The sequence below is a fragment of the Vigna angularis genome, chromosome 1 (assembly GCF_016808095.1).
Source record: "Vigna angularis cultivar LongXiaoDou No.4 chromosome 1, ASM1680809v1, whole genome shotgun sequence".
NCBI classification, from domain to species: domain Eukaryota; kingdom Viridiplantae; phylum Streptophyta; class Magnoliopsida; order Fabales; family Fabaceae; genus Vigna; species Vigna angularis.
The window spans coordinates 47,894,653-47,916,812 of record NC_068970.1 but is presented as its reverse complement, the minus strand read 5'-3'; the positions used below and the strand labels follow the sequence as shown (position 1 = coordinate 47,916,812).

The window sequence follows — 22,160 nt, the reverse complement described above, 5'->3', positions numbered from 1 at the left end:
TGGTTTAGGGTGGAAGCATATGTGTTATATTATTTAATGTGAAAAACACATTACATAAATAATTGTGTTTAACTACTTTAGTATTCTATTAACTCTTTTATTTATTTGATTTATCTGTAATTTACATTAGCGGTTTTCGATCTTCAAGAATTTTCAATTTTACTTTACCTTCAATTGCTTTTACGTCATTATACTTAAATTTAATTTAATCTTGGGATCCTTTACATTTTGAATGATTTCTTTTTATTTTGATTACTTATATATTCAAATCTTTACATTTTCATTTTAGAGGCATTAAAAATACTTTTTTTTGCAAATCTTAATTTTTGTTAACATATTTAATTTATATGTTCATAGAAAATGAGTAAACTAATATATTTTAATTTTAATCTCTTTAAAAAAAATTGTATAATTTTGGTCCCTCTAAAATTACAATAATATTTTTTTATTTCTAATATTATGTGTCACTATACTCACGTCGAAATTATCAAATAACTAAAACAATCTGCTTTTAAAGAATATAAAGAGCTAAAAACAATAATTTCAAGCTGTAAAAAATAAAAAAAAATATTTCATAAAAGACCAAAGTTGAAAAAAGAAATCATTACAAATTTGATAAGAATAGAAAACAAAATTAAAACTCATTCATTATACGTATTTTAAAAACACATTTATTTGATCTATAAACTATCAATTTCCTGTAATAAAATAGGCTACAAGTAAAATAGGTATATTCTCTTACATACATATGATATAAACGCAATGAAAAATAACACAAATAAAGTTAACTCCTACAAAAACGGAATCGAACAAAATAATAAAATAGAAAAAAAATTGCAGCAATTAACCGACCTATTGTTTGAAACAGTATAAAAACAACGATGTCTGATAGAGCAGTTTCAGTTCCAATTCACCATTCATCGTTCTCTCTGTTCCATAAATCATGGCTACATACCAAATCAAGAGCACCCAGAAGCCGATCACGTTTTCCCACTCGGAGATCGAAGCAGCGAAGCAACTCATTCAACTCAGCAGCGGAGATTCTGAAGAGGATCACCACAGCAGCAACAACAGCTGCAGCTACAGTGTGGTGCAAGGGAAACCGCGTCAGAGCAAGGTCGATTCCGGTGGAGATGTTTCCTCCGTCGCAGAAACCACCGTGGACTCCCAAGATGAAAGCTTTGCTACCACCACCAAGAGGTACCGTTGTGTAAAAGATTTGTATAGCGTTACCGAGCCTGTTCCTGCAGCGAAAGCCAAGAAGAAAAGGAACAGAAAAACGAGTGCCGCAACTCGGAACTGACATTAACATCATCTCTTATAACTTACCTGAGCTAACTATCAAAGTTTGCAAGATGTAAAATCTGTACGTATTGGTTTTCACTGCTTCAGACTGTTTTGCATGCTTGGTTAATTTATGTGAAAGTTCTCGAAATTTCTAGATGTATAGCCGGAAATTTCAGTTTGTTTCTCAGTTTTTAGCTGTTACTAAGGATTATAGAACACTTCTTCTTCTGAGTGCTATCAGAGATTCACCCATCTAATCTATTCTTCTGCTCTTTCACACTTTCTACGATTTGGGTTCGGTTATCAATTTCTTTAATATGAGATTATTGCTTTTTCGTGATTTGGAATAGAAACATGTTTTTTCTTTTTGTGATCTAAACTTTCAGTAGAAAGATGGTTTGGATAGCGTTTTTGGTTCTCGATAGTATGATTTGGACCATAGTTGGAATCATAAATCTTGGTAGCGTTGTTTTAGGTAATCTTGGAGGAGGATTTAGTAAAGATTAAGGTTGTGTTTTTAATTGTATAATTATGGAAAATGATTTCGAGAAGGAGAGAGAGGGAGAGATAGTGTGTTGGGTGAATTGGGGTTTGGAAGCCCCAAATTGAGTTTTGAACAGTGGAAGAGGATTCCGTTGGAAAGCTTACAAAAATGAAGTTTGTGAGAATAGATTTGTTGGTCGATATGCTAGTTACGATCGTTGTCGTACAAGTGATACCATCATATGACTACGGATTTCACACGTTAAACGCCACCGTTTTGCTGGATGGGTGCTCTCTGACAATTGACATTTACCAAATCACAATGTTATCGGTTCCGTACGAACACAACATCAGGGTTACTCATTTAATACGAGAAAGTAGTGTGTTACCTTTTCTTTCATGCTAAATAATCACAACTTTTACCACTTAATATGCACCTAACATCCTTATGTTTAAGCACCCTTTATAGTTCTCGTAAGTATAATTTTACTTAAAGCATTCCTATTTGCATGTCACCAACAAAAACTCTCCTAGACACACCTATCATTGTTCTATAATTACATTATAAGAACTCAACTAGGTCTATACATACAATATTAATACATTGTATCAATATATATGTTCTATTGGTGTATGTATATTTATGTATGTTTAAATATAGATAAATACATAAATACGAGAGCTTGAATATTCTTCTTTCCTATGAAGGCAGACAACATTTTAATATGTGATCATCCACTTTCTAACGAATTGATTAAATAATTGTCACGATTGACTAATAAATTGTTTGATATAAAAAACATAAAAGACGGTCTACTTGGAAGTTTTTGTGGTGTTAAATTTAGATAAACAGTCATCGTATGTATTAAATAATATTTAGACTTAACTATTTTAACACTTTCGTGTTATTCCGTTTTTTAGGTTTTATATTCCAAGAACTTTATATGTATGATGCATAGATAACATTTGATAAACGAACTCTATGTATAGAACTTTTCAGTTAAATAAAGTTGTTTCTCTTCGTGTTTGCTTAGTTATTATTGACTCGAATGCAACTAATTTCACGCGATATAAATAAAAGGATGAAACAATATTGTATAAATTATATAACTTTTTTGTATAAATTAATTGACATTTGTTAATGATTTTTCTTTAATCTATTCATTTACATTGTCATTTTATAACCTCTTGAGGTTTGTTCGAATTATGTTTGTATGTTACACAAAAAGTTGTAACGAAAAACTCGATTTAATACAAGTAAGGTGTGAATTGTTTTTACAAAGTTTAATTTAATTTAAAGTTTGCGAACCTTTTATTTCAGACATGTATTTAGAATATGAAATACACAAACAATACAAGTCATATTAGAAATATAATAGAACATCTTTTGCCTTCCAAATTATAACAATAATAAGTATATTATAAGCAAGATATTTTTGTGAAAAATTGTAACATAGCACCGATAATATTTGCTTCGGAACATAAGAAAGTAATATATACCCGTGGACAAATGAAACAACTCAAAAGCTATCGAAAGGTTTGGCTATAAATGTGAGTTCCTTTGATTTTTTTTTTCACGAATTTGAATATAAGATTCCATTTGAGAATGTACAAGAAACAAAAAAGAAAGTTAATTCCATAATGAAAAATAAATAGGAAATATATTACAATAAGTAAAAAACCATTAAATAAAGGAATGAATGGATGAGAGATAGAGAAGAATAACCTAACAAAAGGAGAAATATGAAGTGTTAGTATAACTAAAAGTAGTGGCATACCGACCATTAAATAGTGCATGGGTTTGAGGATATGTAGTTAGCATTAGGGTTGCAAAGTTTGCACGTTATCAAACATGCACGTGACAATTAGGCTCTTTGAAAATCTTATTATTAGAAGGCCAAGAAACTTTTCACAAAACTAATTTTAGGCTTACTTCCACACCGTCCAAGGCCTAATTAATTAATTAATTTTTCAATGTATAAGAAACATAATGAGGATAAACTTATAAATGTAATCTCGTACCAAACAATGACTAAAGTTACATTATATTGGATTAGTTTAACCTAAAGCATGTAAGGTATGTATTGGAAACAGATTAACTGTTAAAAAATAAAATAAAATATATCTAAAAACTGATTTTTTTTTTCATGATATGATTGATTTTGTTAGAATTTTGAATTAAAAAGAAAGAATAGAACTATACCACTTGTTACATTTAAATATGTCTTACACGTTGCTTTAGAATTTTATTGTATTGTATTTTCAATATGTTTATGTTTGTTAAAATATGAGAGATAAGAAATTTCTTTTTTTATATTATAGTTTTTAACCATAAAAGATTATGTGCTTTATTTATAAATATGACATAAAGTTGCAATTAAAAGTAGTCAAGAGTTATATACAAAATCACAATTTTCTTTTTATTTACAAGTTTATGATTTTTGGTTTGTATATTTTATAATTTTATAATATGATAAAAAATTAATTAAATTAAATTATAAAATTATTAATTTAGTTTTCTTTGTATTTTATCAAAGTTGATTGTTTGTTGGTTTATTTTTCTATTTGCTATTGGACCATCATCAAACTACCTACATATATTTAGTGTCATGCTTGATATGAATATGTCTAGACACGAGGGAGTGTGGTGAAGATCCAAATCAACTAAAAATAAGACTAAATTATAATATATAAGTAGATGCAAATCTTATATTTTATAATTTAATTTTTGTAGAATTGAGTTAAACTTAAGTTTACTTCTTAAAAATAAATGAGATAATTTAATGAGATTGAATTGGACGTCAATTTTATTATTTTAATGTGATATCATTAAGAGTCTATTATAGGTAACATTTAAGCCTATTTTGTGACTTGTTGTGTCCCTCTCAATTAGGGATGACAACGGGTCGGGTCGGACACGGATAATGCTTACTCGCAACCCGACCTGCAAAAACAAATCTGACCCGCAACCCGCCTGCTACCCGCACGATTACCCGCTCAGAAAATATCCGTCGGTACCCGCGAATATCAGCAAAAAATAAAATAAAATATTTTATATTTTTTAAATAAAATTACAATATATATATATATATATACCTAATCAAATATAAATTAATTTTATTTTTAATTAAATTTAATTTTAAAAAAATAAAAATAAATTTTTTATTATTATTTTTTGCGGGTAGTAGATACTTGTGGGACGGATAGTTTAATACTCGCATCCGACCTGTTTAGATGCAGGTATTAAAATACCGCTACGCTTTAGTTGCTGGTAATAAATATCCGCGAATAGTAACTACCCACCGCAGATTTTATCTGCGGATACCCGTATCCGTAGTCTTTTTTGCCATCCTTACTCTCAATTCTCACATTCGATATCATTGGCGTGAATACACTTGATATGAAGGAATGTGTTGGAAATCCTACACTGATTAGAGATATAAAACCAAATTATAATATATAAATAAGGGCAAGCCTACTTAAACGGTTCCATGAAGTTAACTTAAACTTAAATTCAACTATATATCTTAATGCATGAATTTTGTCTAATATGGAGTATTGTTTTCTAGAATTGTGGGTAAAAGTATGAGTCATAAAATTGTAAACTTTATAGGTGTTAATGAAGGCCTTAAGACATCTAAATATCTAAGACTCCCGTTGTTGGTTGGAAGATCTAAGAGAGCTATATTTGGTTATTGAAAGATTGAGTTAGGGATGTATAAACCCATTCCAACATTAATGAAAAATTCTCGCATTGATCAGGTAGGATTATGGATCACTAATACAAAGAAGGTTTTTAAATATGTTATTTTGAGTCTTTTATGCCCATTGAAGGTTAGATGTAGTTGTACGAGATGTAAATTTATGTCAAATTATTTTTTTGATATAATCTCGGCATAAATTTACGTTTGACTATATAATTTCATACATAAATTTATGTCTGACTACATGAGCAAACATAAATGTTGTGTTTTTCTTTAAAATTAAATTGGTTTTGACCCGAAACCAAAACCTATAAATGAAAAATTATTCAGAACATAATAAACATTTAACAAAGAACATTTTGAACACATAATATACATTTCTAAGCTCAACATAAATCATGAGTTCTACTCATGAATAAAAATGTGTTCTAGAATAGAAATTTTAGCTTATGTACTAATTTTGAGTTTAAATACAAGATACAATTAATAATTTCTATTTTTTTTATAATTTATAGACTAGTAATAATTTATTTATCAACACAAACAAGGAGAACATTCGTGTATAACCATGACTGATTTCCCCAAAAATAGTCACACTCGTAATCTAGGAAACTGACCTCAATGAAACAAAATAATCAAAGAGATAGGTGTTTTGATAACAACCTCCTTGAGCTAGGTTGGCCTAAAGCTTAGAAGGATGCAAGGAGATGGTCCCTATTGTGGATATCATTGCGGAAATGGGGTGGGAAATGGTGATATGTTCCTCAATGGTGGTGGTTAGGGAGATAACTCACGATTTTGAGTGGTATGGTGAAAATGGTGTGTAGTTTGATGGTTCAAGGAGAGGTTAGGCCAACTCCATGAGGTAGGTGACTAGAATAGACTCTAGGCTTGTTCTAGTCTTGATCAAGGAAGTGTATGGCTACAATTTGGCAGTATAACATTACATTAATCCAAGATGAAATACAAGGGTAGAGACACCTTTATTTATAGGCTAAGGGTGTCTCCTTCTAACCCTAAAAGCATGATCTCCCACCATTGCTCTCATTGGCAAAAAATGAGGCCTTCTAAGGAGTAGAAAAGTGTCCACAAATCCTATCCAATGATGGAAGGACATGTGGCCACTCACAAACACAATGATCTCCATTCCTAGAGTGTCATGTGACCACTACTAAAACAAAATCCTCTCCAATGGTGGAGGGACATGTGGCCACTACCAAAAATAAATCTTCTCCACTCCTAGGGTGCCATGTGGCCACTTCTAAACAATAAATCCTCTCCATGGCATAAACTTTGCACTTGGTTTGGATGTCTAACTTAAGGAAAATCCTATGCTACTTAGATGTTAATACAAGCCTTAGACAAACCTACACAACATGGCCAAATACAATGACCTAAATTCCTTGCTTAGGGCAAATCTTTGGTCATCAAATATATAAAAGAGTATAAACACAAAGAACATATTACAATGGTTGAAACATTAAAGTCAGAGAAGCAACATAGAAATACAAAGTCAAGACTAGAAACATCTGCACATCTGCATAACAAGCCTAATCAAGAGTTCTGACTAAAGCTACATAAGATGTTTAAATAATAGAAGAATTAAGATGAAACAACATAGAAGCATAAAAAAAGTTCACACAATAGGGTTAAAACATATAACACGTACAAGAAACATTCAAGTAAAACTGATAAAACACTAAGCACAACAACGTACAATATCTAAAGAATCTTATATGCAAAACATAAGAATGTAAGAACTAAGAAAGTTTGTTAAGGGAAAGGCTAGTGACTTCACACATCTTATGGAGTAATGAACAGCACTGAAAAAAAGATGTCTGACAAAGTATTATCCTTCTGAAATCCACAATGCAAATAGGAAAACGAAGCTTAAGAGAACCGCTAAGGAAAAAGCCTTTGTAAGACGCGTCATTAAACAATGTCTCTATTTAATGTGCAATGAGTGTTTTACTGAATGCAACTAATGCTAAAAGATTGCTAAACGATGATTAAACGAACTCTAGATATAACGTGATAGATGAAAGGGTAGAAAATATTTTTTAGGAAAGCACACCAAAAATCTTAAACGTAATTCAAAAACTCATATCGAATGAGAATCTTGCTAAACGCACTCGTAGCATACCAAGCTAAACAAGCTAGATGAACTCTTATTATAAAATGATTTTTTTTCTAAACGCACTAAAAGAACAAACCTTGTTTCAAAAAGACATAATAAAAGATGGCTTGCTAAACACACTTTTGAACTCAACAGGTATCTACTAAACAAAGCGCCAATTAGGAGAAGCCTCTCATAAGTTAAACGATACCATGTGTTAAACATGTTTTCATCCAACAATGAAACTCCCATGAAACATTTAGTATCTTCACTAGAAATCTCAAACAAACAAATCATACATGAACGGTAGAAAATGTGAAAAACTTTGTTGTTCCGAACAATTATTAAATATTATTAAATGTTCAACATTTAAAAACAACAAAAGAATAAGAGAAATGACATATCTACTGCATGCATATCTGCTCTACCTTATGCATATTGCCTATTACAAGCGTTCATCTTCTCTATCAAATACAAGTCAAAAATTGACGTTAGAGACAATAAGACATTTATGGAACAATCTTCTCATCAAAAGTCGCGCCAAAGAGAAATTACGATCCACTTTTGATAAAGTACTAAAAAAGTGAGTCTACTCTAACAAGTAGACATCAACCTATGACAGCCACTTATGACTAAAGCTACGAAGAGCCGAATCTCAAGGACAAGCATCGTCTAACGCCTACATTATCACTAAATCTTGAGGACAAGCATAGTCTAACGCCTACACTGTCAAAAGGAATATAAATAGAAGATCATTGAAGAAGAAGAGAGGGGGGATTGGCACTTAAAGATTGATATGAAAAGCATCCTCATGAAAAGAGCAAGGATTCTCTCAAAACTGTTTAGAGTAAATAATCTTGTGTAGGAATATATATATATATATATATATATATATATATATATATATATATATATATATACACACACACACACACAAAGAGAGAGAGAGAGAGAAAATTTCAAGAAAAGAAACATTCTCAAGCTTCACTGATATTGTTAACACTCGGCAAGTGTACCCAATCGTATCAAGTAATAATAAAATGGTAAAACCAAGTATCATTTCCCAAAGGACTCACGGCCTAGACAGTTATGTGATTTCTTGAATAAATTAGACTTGTAAACGAAATCATTGTGTTTGAATTGCAGAAAATATACATGAATGCCAGTTTTGATCAATTGGATCGAAAGAAGCAAAAGAGATGGATATAAAATATGAATGATTATGTTGTTGGGGTTTCCAACTCATCCTATCTACCCTCATGTATTCATGAATTCATCTTTCTTGATTAATGTTAATGTCACTTTCTAATTTACCTTAAACTCGATGTCTCGGTGAAGAAAGCCTAATCCTAATCACTAGTTTACAATGTCTTGTCTCCCTAGCAATTATTCATGCATTACACTCGCACAGAAGCTTAAAGACAATCGATCCTCCTATTCATATGTCTAGGTAATATTGCTTCCGGGAGAATTTCCCCAGTTCTAGATTTACCTATATGTGTCCATATAGATAACATCAATGATCATGCAATTGAATGAGTTAAAAAAATCATGCATATAAAATATAGAACCAATTCAATACATAAGAGTTTCAAAGGATTACATCCGTTCCCCAACAACAATAAAGGTTTATTTCACCATAGACATGGTGAAACTAAATGAAAAACAATGAAAGAATGAAAGATAGAACCTTAGAATTTGAAGAAAAGAGCTTCCGCATCCAAAATCCTCCTCCAAGGGGTGAAGAAAGTGTGATTTCGCCTCTTGCTGTCCAAAGATACCAACCCTCGGTCGACTAAACCCTTATATAGTTTATTAAAAATTACAGAAAATAGGCCCAAGCCCAATAAATGACACTCAGCGACACTTTTGGCGCTTAGCGGTACGTGCAGCTCTTCTAAATGGCGCTCAGCTACAGTTTTGGCCCTCAACGATGACTGCGGTGCTTCAGAATGCCGCTCAGCGGTAAAAGTTCCGCTCAGCGGTGACTGCGACTCTTCTTTTGTTCACTTTTACTTCCTTTCCTGAGTCCAACTCCTTACTACTTCAACTTCTTTCATCTAATTCATCTTAATTCCTGCCAAAACAAGGAAAACCAAGCATAAAACCCATCAAACTCTCTTATTTCCAAAACTTAAGAAAAAGCATGATTTCAAGCTAGTTTCTAAGTCATAAAGGTTGTTTTTAATATCAAAATTAAGTATAAAAATAACGATTTTTCAACCGTTATTAGATATATAAGCTTACTTTTGAAGGAAGAGAGAAGAGGGAAAGTATTTAGTGAGTCTGTTAGATTGAATTGTATTGAACACATATCCTCTCTATAAGAGTTATCATCTAAGGATTTGTAACCAATTTTTTAATTGTAAATTCTGAAGAGAATTAAGACACTTTACATTTAACTTTGAAAAGTTAAATGGTAGCTAAACAAGTGTGTTTAGTGGAAACCAGGAATGGGTGAAACTCTGACCTTTAACTTGATGGAGTTAAACGGTAACTAGATGGGATTGTATAGTGAAAAGTAGGAGTGATTGAAACTCAACTAGACAATGTATCAAGAAGATACCGTCAGTGTCTAGGGATTCCATAAGTGGTGAAGAATACTGCACAATCAGGAGTGAGTGAAACTGAATCAGAGTCACAGTAACGAGGGTTACTGGGTTGAGTATGAAAACCATGAGTGGGTTAAACTTAACTATATAGTGTATCTAAAGGATACCAATAGTGTCTACAAATACCAAGACTAGTGAAGAATATTGCACAACTAAGAATGGATGAAACTCAATCAAGGTCATAGTAACGGGGGTTACTAGGTTGACTACGACAACCAAGAGTGTGTTAAACTTAACTAGATAGTGTATCTGAAGGATACTGAGTGAAGAATATTACACAACTAGGAGTGGGTGAAACTCAATCAAGGTCATAGTAACGGGGGTTACTAGGTTGACTACGACAAACAAGAGTGAGTTAAAGTCAACTAGATAGTGTATTTTGGGGATACTATGAGTGTTTAGGGATACCATGAGTGGTGAAGAATACTGCACAACGAGGAATGGGTGAAACTCAGTCAGGGTCACGGTAACGGGGGTTACTAGGTTAACTATGACAACCAGAAATGGGTCAAACTCAACTAGATAGTGTATCTGAAGGATATTGGGAGCGTCTAAGGATACCAGGGGTGATGAATAATCTTGTGCAACCATGAGTGGGTGATACTCAGTACTAGTCACAGAAATGGGGGTTATTGAGTTTAACTTGTGAAACCAGGAGTGGTAAGTATACTCATATGTATTTCATTGAAAATTTAGTGGAACCCTCTATGTTATCTTAGAGAAGAACTAGACGTAGGTCAGTTGATTGAACCAATATAAAAGTTTGTGTGCCATGTCTTATATTTAAAAAAGTTCATCTTATATGGAAAACAAATCCTTAACATGCACGTCTGTTAACAGACACCTCATTTTCTAAGAGTTACTTTTTCTAAACGCCACAAAGATAAGCTACATACTGAGACCATAAACGCATTTATCATAACAACGTTTATAACATAAGAACTAAGTTTCTCATGAGGATCATCCAATATTCATCTACTATGATCAAACTTCAGCTTTGAAAAAGATTTACAGAAACACTATTCAAACCCCTTGTAGTGTTTCCTATTACTTCAAATATATCTTTAGATATTTCAATTGATATATTTAAATAATTATCTTATTTAATCATATCATAGAACATCAAAAGATAATAATTGTCAAATCTTTTTGAATCTAACAAGATCTTCTTAAATATTTTTAAATCTCCATGACAACCAAATATATCTCAACGACATTAGATTTATTTAAAAGATAATTAGAAGAGATTACATTATCAAAAAGAGTATTAAAGCAATAGAAAATCCCAAAAGAAAGATCAATCCAATTTCTATATAAAAAGACTTAGGAAAACATATCAGAAGAGGTTTAGAACCCTTTGGGGGACCTGATTTCATTGTCTCCACCATGGAGTGGTAAGCTTTTATGGTTAATTCTATTGTAATTTCTTAACTAGATTCTAATGTTATAAGAAATAAATTTGTTGTTCTTTTAATTATGATATGATTTATGTTTATATATGCCTTTTTATTTCCAAATCAAGTAAAAGTAATGATTTTTACATTGTAGCTAGTTAGCACAATATTTAATCTACATGCATATTAATCATATGATTCAAGAGGTTTTTAATTGTAATTGAGACTATACGTTGATTAAAGTTAGAAACTTGTATATGACTGAATGTGTTTTTACCAATAATTGAGACTATGCATTGATTAAAGATAAAAAAATTTAACAAGAGTTAAGCAAGATTCTATTTCTGTTAATTAGTTTTTTACTTCATAAAGAGATAAAAGAATATACATGATTAGACATAGAAAATTTGGATTGAGATTGTACTTTAGTTGAATTTACTATGAATAGTCTAAAAAGTTATCCCTTTTAATTGAGATTGAGATTGTACTTTGGTTAATAGTGAGAACACCAACAAATTAATTAGAACTTTACAATTATTAACTTGAAAATCTAATACAATAATTAATTGAACAATAATCTTTAGATAACCAATTATATGGATCATATTATGAAAAAGCAGTAGAATTAACCTATTTTCATTATTATTGATTTTCTCTTTTATCCTTTTCCAATTTGATTTCTTTCCATGATTTATTATTTTTTCATTTAATCTTTTATTTATTTTATTTAACTTTATTTTCTTGTATTATTTTTATTTAGTTTAATTAAAATTTTGTATAGTTTTTATAAGAATCAATTATGTGCTCATTGGGAGACAACTTTAAGCTATCTTACCCATACCAATATTTTTGGGTTACTATCTTAGCAATATTAAAGTTTCTATAGTATAGTAGAAATAATTTAAATGTTTCAACAACAACCTAATCAATAACCCATGTGTATTGGGTATGCATGAAATAGACATGTGTTTTAACAAAGATATTTAATTTAATATTTTTTATGTTCTTTTTTCCTTTGTCATTGGAATTTCTTATTGGAAATCAACATTGCGCTATTTCTTTCATTGTTCTTGCAACTCAATTTGGTAGTGGAAGCATAACACATGTAAATCTTAAGTAATAACTGATAATTTAAAGAAATAGGAACTTTTGGTAACCACCAACTATTTGCACGAACGTAGTCCAATATGTCATTCACCTTGTGCAACCTTGTAGAAAGCTTTGTTAGTGTTACTTACCAAACACATATAGTGCTCACAAAACAAAATAAAACAAAAATCTCATCTTCTAGTTTGAAAGTAGCCTTTTTTGGAATAGATGTCTAGCCCTTTAGCATTCATGTGTCCTAGACCCCTACATCACCATAACACCACTCCTTCACCTTATTTGCATCACTCCTCCCTTTATATTTCATTTGGAACCCTTCATATCTAAGACTTTAATAATTAAGGTTATCCCTAAGCTTGTGAACATATATGACATTGGTCTATGTATGAACTGTCATCATGTATCTTTGTTGATAAAAAAAATAAGCATCATTGTCCATCAACATGTTACCACAGTTAACTTAAGCATAGTAAATAAGTCTCTTTGGTAACACATTTAAAAAAGCATCCAAAATCCAACACTAACCTATTAGACGCATGTTGTCTTGAGATGATTTTGTACCCTAAAGTAGTTATCAAAAGACTCCACCATTTGAACTATATCTATCACTCAATACTACTTCCCCAATATTAGATAATCCCTCCTTTAATGTCCAACTTACTTACAATATCTACAAACATATTTAGGAACAACCTTTTCCTTCTTTAACTTCTTGGCCTTTTTATCGTTCTTGATGACCACCAACCCTGAAGACGATGCATCTTTGATAGTCTCAAATGCCTTAAGGAAAGAAATTTATTTATAAAGGTTAAACTTAACCACTTCAAGGATTATGAAATCAACTTGATTGTCCAAAGAACTCAACAAGTCTCATAGGGCAAAGTGAAAGAGTTTAGAAGAATCATTATTTCATTTTAATCTTTTACCTTACATTATTATATCAGAGTTTCATTAAGTTTGAATTGAACTCATCGAGAAAAGTCTTAAATGTTGTACTTTCCTTCATATGTAACCTAAACAAACTCCTTTACCATAAAAATTGTAGCAAATGAACTTTGTCATGAACAACATTTCCAACGTTGGACACAATGCCATATAATTTTTTTCCTTCACAATCTCATAAAGAGCATAATTTGATAATAATAAAAGAATCATAAAATGAGTTTTTTTCTTTCTTAATCTAGTCCAAAAGTTGCTTCTTTATATGTGACGTGCTTATGAAAAGTGGATCACACTCACTACTCCTTAAGAAGGCCTTTTCGTCTTGATCCTTCATAAATTGAGATTATTCTTTTATTGAACTTCTCGATCTTCAATGAGCACTTTTTCGTAAGAATCTTAACCTTAAACACAAAACAAAATTGAAATCTAACTTTGATAACAATTTGTTATTCACCTATGGTAGAAACAAGTCTAGAGAGCAAAGAAAGGAAGAATGCAATAATGATTACAAATTACACTAACTAAATACGAAGAACAAAGAGCTCATGAAGCAAGATAAGTATGAAAGAAAAATGTTTAGTTTATTCGCTTGAATGAAAAGTTCTTAGTTATAAATTTATGTATACATACTCTTCATTTACTACAAGTACAAGTCTTCTACATATATGCCTATAAACGATTACATGTTAGCTAGACGTACATAACGACTTCTAACTAGAAAATTGTATACAATCCACTAGATGATGTTCACTAAGTTATTTGATTTTCATACTTATAAATGAATTCAAAACTATTAAACATTCTACAGTAGACACGTCTACATAACTATAGAGGACCCTTCTAACTAGCTTATGATTATGATGTCTATAACCATTAGATGTTAAATCCTAAAAACGGTTTAGCACACCAAAATTTAAAATCTTAAAAAAACATCCAAAAGCTTCATCTTTAAAACAAAGCAAGTTGAGAGATACATATATCATAAATAATCATTTATAAAGATGATGAAGTATTTTACATCACTGCAACCATTTCTAGATAACAAATATTTGAATGAGTGATCTTCAATAGGTTTGAAATCTTATTTACAACAATTTTAGATATCTTATTTTGCTTTCCTTTACTGAAATATACACAAGTTTCAAAATCAACAAAATTCAAAGTATTAAGCATCTTATCATCTACTAATTATTTAATTATCTTAATAAATATATTTCTCAACATCAGCTACCACTAGTAAAAAAAAGCTTTTTTAACGCGCTATATACGTCTCGGTTCTACTGAAACCGAAGCGTATAAAAGCGCGGTGGCATTTCTGTAAATATTGAGTGGTTATATGCCTCGGTTATACGTGAACCGATGCCTATATACGTTACTGTCTCGAGTAAAAATCCAACCGAGGCATATAATATACATTTTAAAAGATTTAGACATCGGTTTACTATTTAACCGGTGCAGTTAAAAGGTTTAGGCACCGGTTATAAGAGAAACCGGGGTAGTAAACTTGAGTTAAAATAAAAAACAAAACCCTTTCTCTCGCACGCTCGCGATTCTGCACTCTGCCTCCCTCCACTCTGCCTCCCTCCGCTCACGAGTTTTCCTCTCCACCAAACCCCACATCAGGCCGTCACCATCACCGGCCATTGGGGTTGTCGTCGTTCAACCACGCCGTCGGCCACAACGTGCAAACCCGCAAGCCGCCACCCAAAGCCGCTACCACAACGCCTTCGTTCTCCATGGACGCCATTCATCTTCTCCAACACGCAGCCACCACCGCGTTTCAACCTTCTTCCATCACCATCACCGAAATCGCGCCACCGTCACCAAAATCCCTAAAGCATGTTGCCGCCGTCGCGAGAGTTGCCATGGCTGTGCGATTAGGGTTGATTGATTTCGCTGCTTCTGGAGTTGCGATTTCTCAATTGGATCCCCGCTTGATAGTTATATGGTGTTAAATCTGGTTTCTGCAGGTCTGATTGTGGTTGCAGGTGGAGGCACGATTCTGATTTAGGGCTTCCGGTTTCCAATCTCTTTTACGCCGTTGTCATGGTCCTCTGATTTCCAATCGGAGGTGCGATTCTTATTTAGGGCTTCCGGTTTCCAATCTCTTCTACGCCGTCGTCATGGTTCTATGATTTCCAATCGGAGGCGCGATTCGTGTTTAGGGCTTCCGGTTTCCAATCTCTTGTCATGCTTCTCTGATTTCCAATCTCTTCTTCACGACCAATGAGATGTGCTAACCTCGGGCTGCTTTACTCCTAACCCCGCAAGGTTCGAAGACGGAGCTTAACCGAACGAGATACCCAGTCTGAAGGCTCGCGGAAGAAATTTTGGAAGAACTGATATGCCTCGGTTCGTTGAACCGAGTCCAATCCTAGAATACTACCTCGGTTCATTGAACCGAATTAGTATCTTACGGACTTTTTACCTCGTTTTCATATGCCTCGGTTTGAAAACCGAGGTCTATGACCAAAAATAACCGGTGTATATTCCCTTTCCTGTACTAGTGTACAACAATATTGTGTACTCCTTATCCTTGACACATTTTTTTTACCTAACAGTGGCATGAACATAACTATAAGTGATATTACCTGTGTTAATAGAAAAAAGTGATATTACTTTGTAAAATAATACTATAAATATTGTTAGGTAGTTAACTAAAACTAATAACTTCATATTTGTCGAACAAAGTAAAACCAACTTTCATAAAATTAAAACAAAGCTCAAAGGCACAAGTCTTTAAAGGAAAATCAAAATCTTAAAATAAAACTAGAAACATAAAATGTATTTCATGTTTCATTCTTCTTATTCTTTTCAAAAGTAGTCAATTTCACTGATTTTTTTTTTCTATTAATAACACTTTCTTATTTAAAATACACATTGTCAACCACTCTTTGCTTATACTTAGGTTTGTTGTAAACACTTTAAAAGGTCATGTTAATTACACAAAGTGAATAAAATATATTAGTAACCACAAAGGTTTTAGATGAGTCATATTATTCTTTACTGCGCAATGAAATTTCATTCTTTTTATTGAATTTCATTCAACTTTCATGTATAAAATGATAAGATTAAATATATTTTTTTTTCTCTTAACTTTAAGTGAAAGTTGAAATTAGTTATCTCTAAAACTTTGGACCAATTTAGTTCATCATCTTTAAAACTACGTGAATTTAGTCTCTTTAACCAAATTTGGTTAAGTTTATTTGATGTTTGAAATGCGTTTCTCAATTAATATTAAAGTAAAAATATGTCAAATAATGTAAACAACTTAAATGTTAGTATGAAATGCATTTGAAACGTTAAATAAACCTAACCAATGTAGTTAAAATGACTAAATCCACACATTTCTAAAGTTGAAAGACTAAATTAAACCAAAATTTTGAAAAATAACTAATTTCAATTTTCACTAAGAGACAAAAATATATTTAATCCTAAAATAATATTATAAAAGTAATAATAAAGAGTTTATGAAATGTAAAATTTATTCATCAAATATATCTTAATATTATCATATCGGTCAAATCCGCAAATTCTAACGAAAATATCTATGCATGAATATTACAAGAAGACAATTAGAACTCTTTCACTTTTCATATAAACATGATTACATATATTTTCAAACAAATATATACATTGAAAATGTAGTATAAGACTTAAAAAAAAGTGTATAAAAATGTTAAATGTAAGACAACTTACGTCAAGAAAATAGAAGAAACACACATAATATGTAATTGATATTATCCTTAAAGAAACATTAATAAAAAAAATTAAAACCTTCTTGAAAATATTTAATTATATTAAAAATTGATTATTTTTAGTTTATGCAGTAGAATAATACTAATATTTTTAAATGTTGTCATTGACAAAAGGAATTGAAAATTTTCTTTGAATTCAATTTGAGAAAAAATACTTTTTATTTGGAACTTGTTAAAATAAACCTAAAGAACTTATAAAAAAACTATGTTTAATTTTATAAAATTAAGAAGTTTTTAGATGATCTTTTAAATAATTATTTAAATTCATGAAGTAAGATACTTTCTTCGTATATTTATTACAATTCATTTCAATAAATTTCATAGTAAAGCTTATCAATTTCTAGAATTTATTTCTGCAAGTATTTAATTATGAATCAAAATAAATATTTAAGGCGTAATAGAATTTGATTTAGGAGATTATTTGTTGTCAATAAAAAATATTATTATAATGTAATATTATCAATAAGAAGTGTGACATGCATGGTAGACCTAAGACGTTGTTCAATGTCTTGGTTTTGCTAATGGCTACTTTGTACAGAACATTAAGCAGAAGAAGCTGTTGTCATGCCTCAGCTTCTCTAACCCGTACCTATTACTCGTCACCGCTACACCAATACAACAAATATATATCCAATCTGATTCGAAGTTGTAGATTAAGAGAAGCGAGAGCACTCTTTGATACCATGAAGCACCGAAATGCCGTTACTTGGAATTCCATGATTAGTGGGTACGTTCATCGGAGAGAGATTGTCAAGGCACGCCAATTGTTTGACGAAATGCCCCAAAGGGACATCGTGTCCTGGAATCTCATTGTTTCGGGTTACTTTTCGTGTCGTGGAAGTAGGTTCATCGAGGAAGGACGTAAGCTGTTTGAGCTAATGCCCGAAAGAGATTGTGTCTCTTGGAACACGGTCATCAGTGGGTATGCTAAAAATGGCAGGATGGACCAGGCTTTGAAGCTCTTCAATGCCATGCCGGAGCGTAATGTTGTGTCCTTCAATGCTGTGATCACTGGGTTCTTGCTGAATGGAGATGTGGATTTGGCAGTTGGTTTTTTTAAGACGATGCCTGAGCATGATTCGGCCTCTCTTAGTGCCCTTATTTCAGGGCTTGTTAGAAACGGTGAATTGGACATGGCTGCTGGGATTTTGCACGAATTTGGTAGTGATGATGATAGTAAGGATAATTTGGTGCATGCTTATAACACCCTGATTGCAGGTTATGGTCAAAGAGGTCGTGTGGAAGAAGCTCGGCGCCTTTTTGATGAGATTCCAGATGATCGAGGTGGTGGTGAAAAGGATCAAAGGAGGTTCAGGCGAAATGTGGTCTCATGGAATTCAATGATGATGTCCTATGTGAAAGCGGGAGACATAGTCTCTGCCAGGGAACTCTTTGATAGGATGGTGGAGCGTGATACCTGTTCTTGGAACACTCTGATCAGTGGCTATGTTCAAATCTCGAACATGGATGAAGCTTCAAAGCTTTTCAGGGAAATGCCCTGTCCTGATGTACTTTCATGGAATTCGATAGTTTCTGGGTTTGCGCAGAACGGTAACTTGAATCTTGCAAAATATTTCTTTGAGAAGATGCCCCACAAAAACCTGATCTCATGGAATACGATGATAGCTGGTTATGAGAAAAATGAAGACTATAAGGGTGCTGCTAGGCTATTTTCTCAGATGCAGCTTGAGGGAGAGAAGCCAGATAAACACACATTATCATCAGTTATCAGTGTGTGTACTGGGTTGGTGGATCTTTACCTAGGCAAGCAGATACATCAGCTTGTCACGAAGATTGTTCTTCCTGACTCACCGATAAATAATTCCCTTATTACCATGTACTCGAGATGTGGGGCAATAGTTGATGCATGTACTGTATTTAACGAGAGAAAACTTTATAAAGATGTGATCACTTGGAATGCAATGATTGGAGGCTATGCGTCTCATGGCTTAGCGGCAGAAGCCCTTCAGCTTTTCAAACTGATGAAAAAGCTTAAAATTCACCCTACCTATATAACCTTCATTTCGGTTTTAAATGCATGCGCCCACGCAGGACTAGTTGAAGAAGGGAGGATACAATTCAAATCCATGGTTACGGACTATGGTATTGAGCCACGGATTGAGCACTTTGCCTCCCTTGTGGACATCTTGGGACGGCAGGGGCAGCTTAAGGAAGCTATGGATTTGATTAACACCATGCCATTTAAACCAGATAAGGCTGTGTGGGGTGCATTACTAAGTGCTTGTAGAGTTCATAATAATGTAGAATTGGCCATAGTAGCTGCTGATGCTTTGATCAAACTTGAACCAGAAAGTTCAGCTCCGTATGTATTGTTATATAATATGTATGCTAATTTAAGACAGTGGGAAGATGCTGAGCATGTGAGAGTTTTGATGGAAGAAAAGAATGTCAAGAAGCAAGCAGGATATAGTTGGGTAGACTGATCGACAGAGACAACTTTATTGTCTTAGAAATCTTCAGTCTACAATAGATGTCAGATAATTTTAGTGTTAGTTATTCAACATAACCATACACATACTGTGCCAGATAGGAAAGATGATATTGACTGATTAAGCAGATTTCAAAGTAGAATAAATTTCCAGACGTTGGTTTGAAATGGAAGAAGCATGTCTTCTGGCAAACATTCAGAGGTAAGGGGTAGTTATTTGTTATTTTTGGATGAACTTAACTTTGTGAATTAGTGGCGTAGTGGTGTCAACTGCCATAAATCTCAGCTTATTTTCTGTGTTTTTTTTAATAGATCAATTTGCCAATGTCAACATTACGTGATTTCTACTTTGGCTGGCTGGAAGATTAGGTATGTTACAATTTGTTTAGTTGATCCTCAAATAGATATTTTTTTATAATGATGATATGTGTGTAACCTTATTACAAGATGTTGATCCCGTGCTTAACTTCATTTGGAATAACAATTTCATGATTGCATTGCCTTACATAAGAAAAGAATGTAGATGGAAAACATAATGCTTTTGAGGACTAATTTATTTTTTCTAAGCATTCAGCACACTATACGAAATTGGATATATAGTATTTATTATTAACGATATTATTTGTTTGTGCGTTAATTGGATCAGTCTTCCATATGCTGAAGGCGTCACTTGTTCCTACCTGTAAAAGAATTCTGTCTGCCATGAAACGTTCTATGTGGCTATTTGGCACTGGTAAAGTGCGTCGGAAGTTTGACTTAACAAACCAATATTTTGGAAGTTTAGGTAACTTTGAGGTTGCTGAACCAGTGTATACTTGGAAAGGAGTGGCAGAGTTTTTATAAAGGAGGTGAAGTAAAAAAAATTCGTCCACCCTCCCTTGTAATCGGTAGAGAATAAACTCTAATAAATTTGTATAGAGATTAGACATTCAAATTATATTTACTTTGAATATATATATTTTTTTTTCAAAATTATTAGTTAAAATATGTCAGAGCTACAAAGTATTATGGATGAAATTTGTAATGGGCTGAACTTAGTATCGGACACTCTTCTGAGAATCGTCACATTCTTCAAAGTATGTGTTAACTCCCACATGATTTCGATTTGTCAGAATGATGTTTCTTATGAAATCGTTAGAAAGTGGAGATTTTGAAGAATCAAGTTCAGGATCTCATTAATGGAAGAGATCAAAAATCAAAATTATCAATGGTGACAATTATTTAAAGTTAGGAAGTTATGAGTGACTAGAATTTATTCTATAAATATCAAATTTGTACTTTGTAATAAATGATGAAATTTATAAATACTACTTAAATCCTAGAGGCTCACGGATGAACGTGTTATTACAAAGTTCTCAATCATTTACTTCAGGTATTCTATTTACTTCTTTTATTATTTTCCTGAACTTTCTTTCTTTTAGTACTTCTAACCTTTAATTGTGAATGCATATATTTTGCACGATATTTTTTGTACATTATCTCCAATAAATTCGATTTTGAGTAATATCTTTATTTTTTTTAAAAGATGTTTATAAACAGTCAATTGATAAAAATTTAACCACACCCATAACAAAAGATTCATGGAAGATATAATGTCTCTAAAAGAAGTTTCTTCAAATTCATATCAGATTATATTTTCTTTACAAAATTCACCATTGTCACAATGATCTCATACAAACTTGTTTGACGCACCCAACTGGCAGATTGTATTTGTGACATACTTTACCACTGGAAAAACTAGTTTTATATTTCTTTTTGTTTAACTTCCTATTTGTTTCTTTTCATTTTTATCGGCAAAGATAAAGTTAAATTAATATAAAGGGATACTAGTATTACCCCAAGAAAAAAATCACAAACATGTATTTCCTCTATCTTGAACTATTGGTTACCAGACACTCAATTGCATATTGCATATCAATGCATTATAACCGACTCTGCGCCCCCTACTTAGAAGAAAACAAAATACTCATAACACCCTACATAAAATAACAACAAACATAGTTGCATGTGAGTCTTAGATGAACAACATACTCTTTTAACCATAAAGTATTTATTATTCTTTCATGTGACAGAATACACTCTTTCAAACCAACCTTGAATCATTGCTAGGTCTCAAAATATATATTGAAAAATTGTTATATTGTTATATTCAAAATTGGATATAGTTTTATGTTCAATATATATTTTTCCTAATTCAAAATAATACATTTATTTTCCCAAATGATAATATTATAGTTATATAATTGAACATAGTTTTCATTTATTTATTAACTGAATTAATTTTTTTTACATGGTCGATCATTTATTT

The 22,160-nt window shown here is 32.0% G+C and overlaps 1 protein-coding gene across 1 annotated transcript; it reads left to right on the top strand.

Moving 5' to 3' along the window:
• Nucleotides 1-17,891: 17,891 nt before the first annotated feature.
• Nucleotides 17,892-21,088, top strand: LOC108321020 (pentatricopeptide repeat-containing protein At1g62260, mitochondrial). The gene is made up of 3 exons (XM_017552642.2): nt 17,892-20,054; nt 20,165-20,221; nt 20,499-21,088. The coding sequence occupies exon 1, from the start codon at nt 17,925-17,927 to the stop codon at nt 19,845-19,847; it is 1,923 nt and encodes a 640-aa protein (XP_017408131.1). The 5' UTR covers nt 17,892-17,924; the 3' UTR covers nt 19,848-20,054; nt 20,165-20,221; nt 20,499-21,088.
• Nucleotides 21,089-22,160: the final 1,072 nt, after the last annotated feature.

Excerpts from the sequence above, each read along its gene's own strand:
- LOC108321020 (XM_017552642.2), top strand. The coding sequence starts at position 17,925 with ATGGCTACTTTGTACAGAACATTAAGCAGAAGAAGCTGTTGTCATGCC.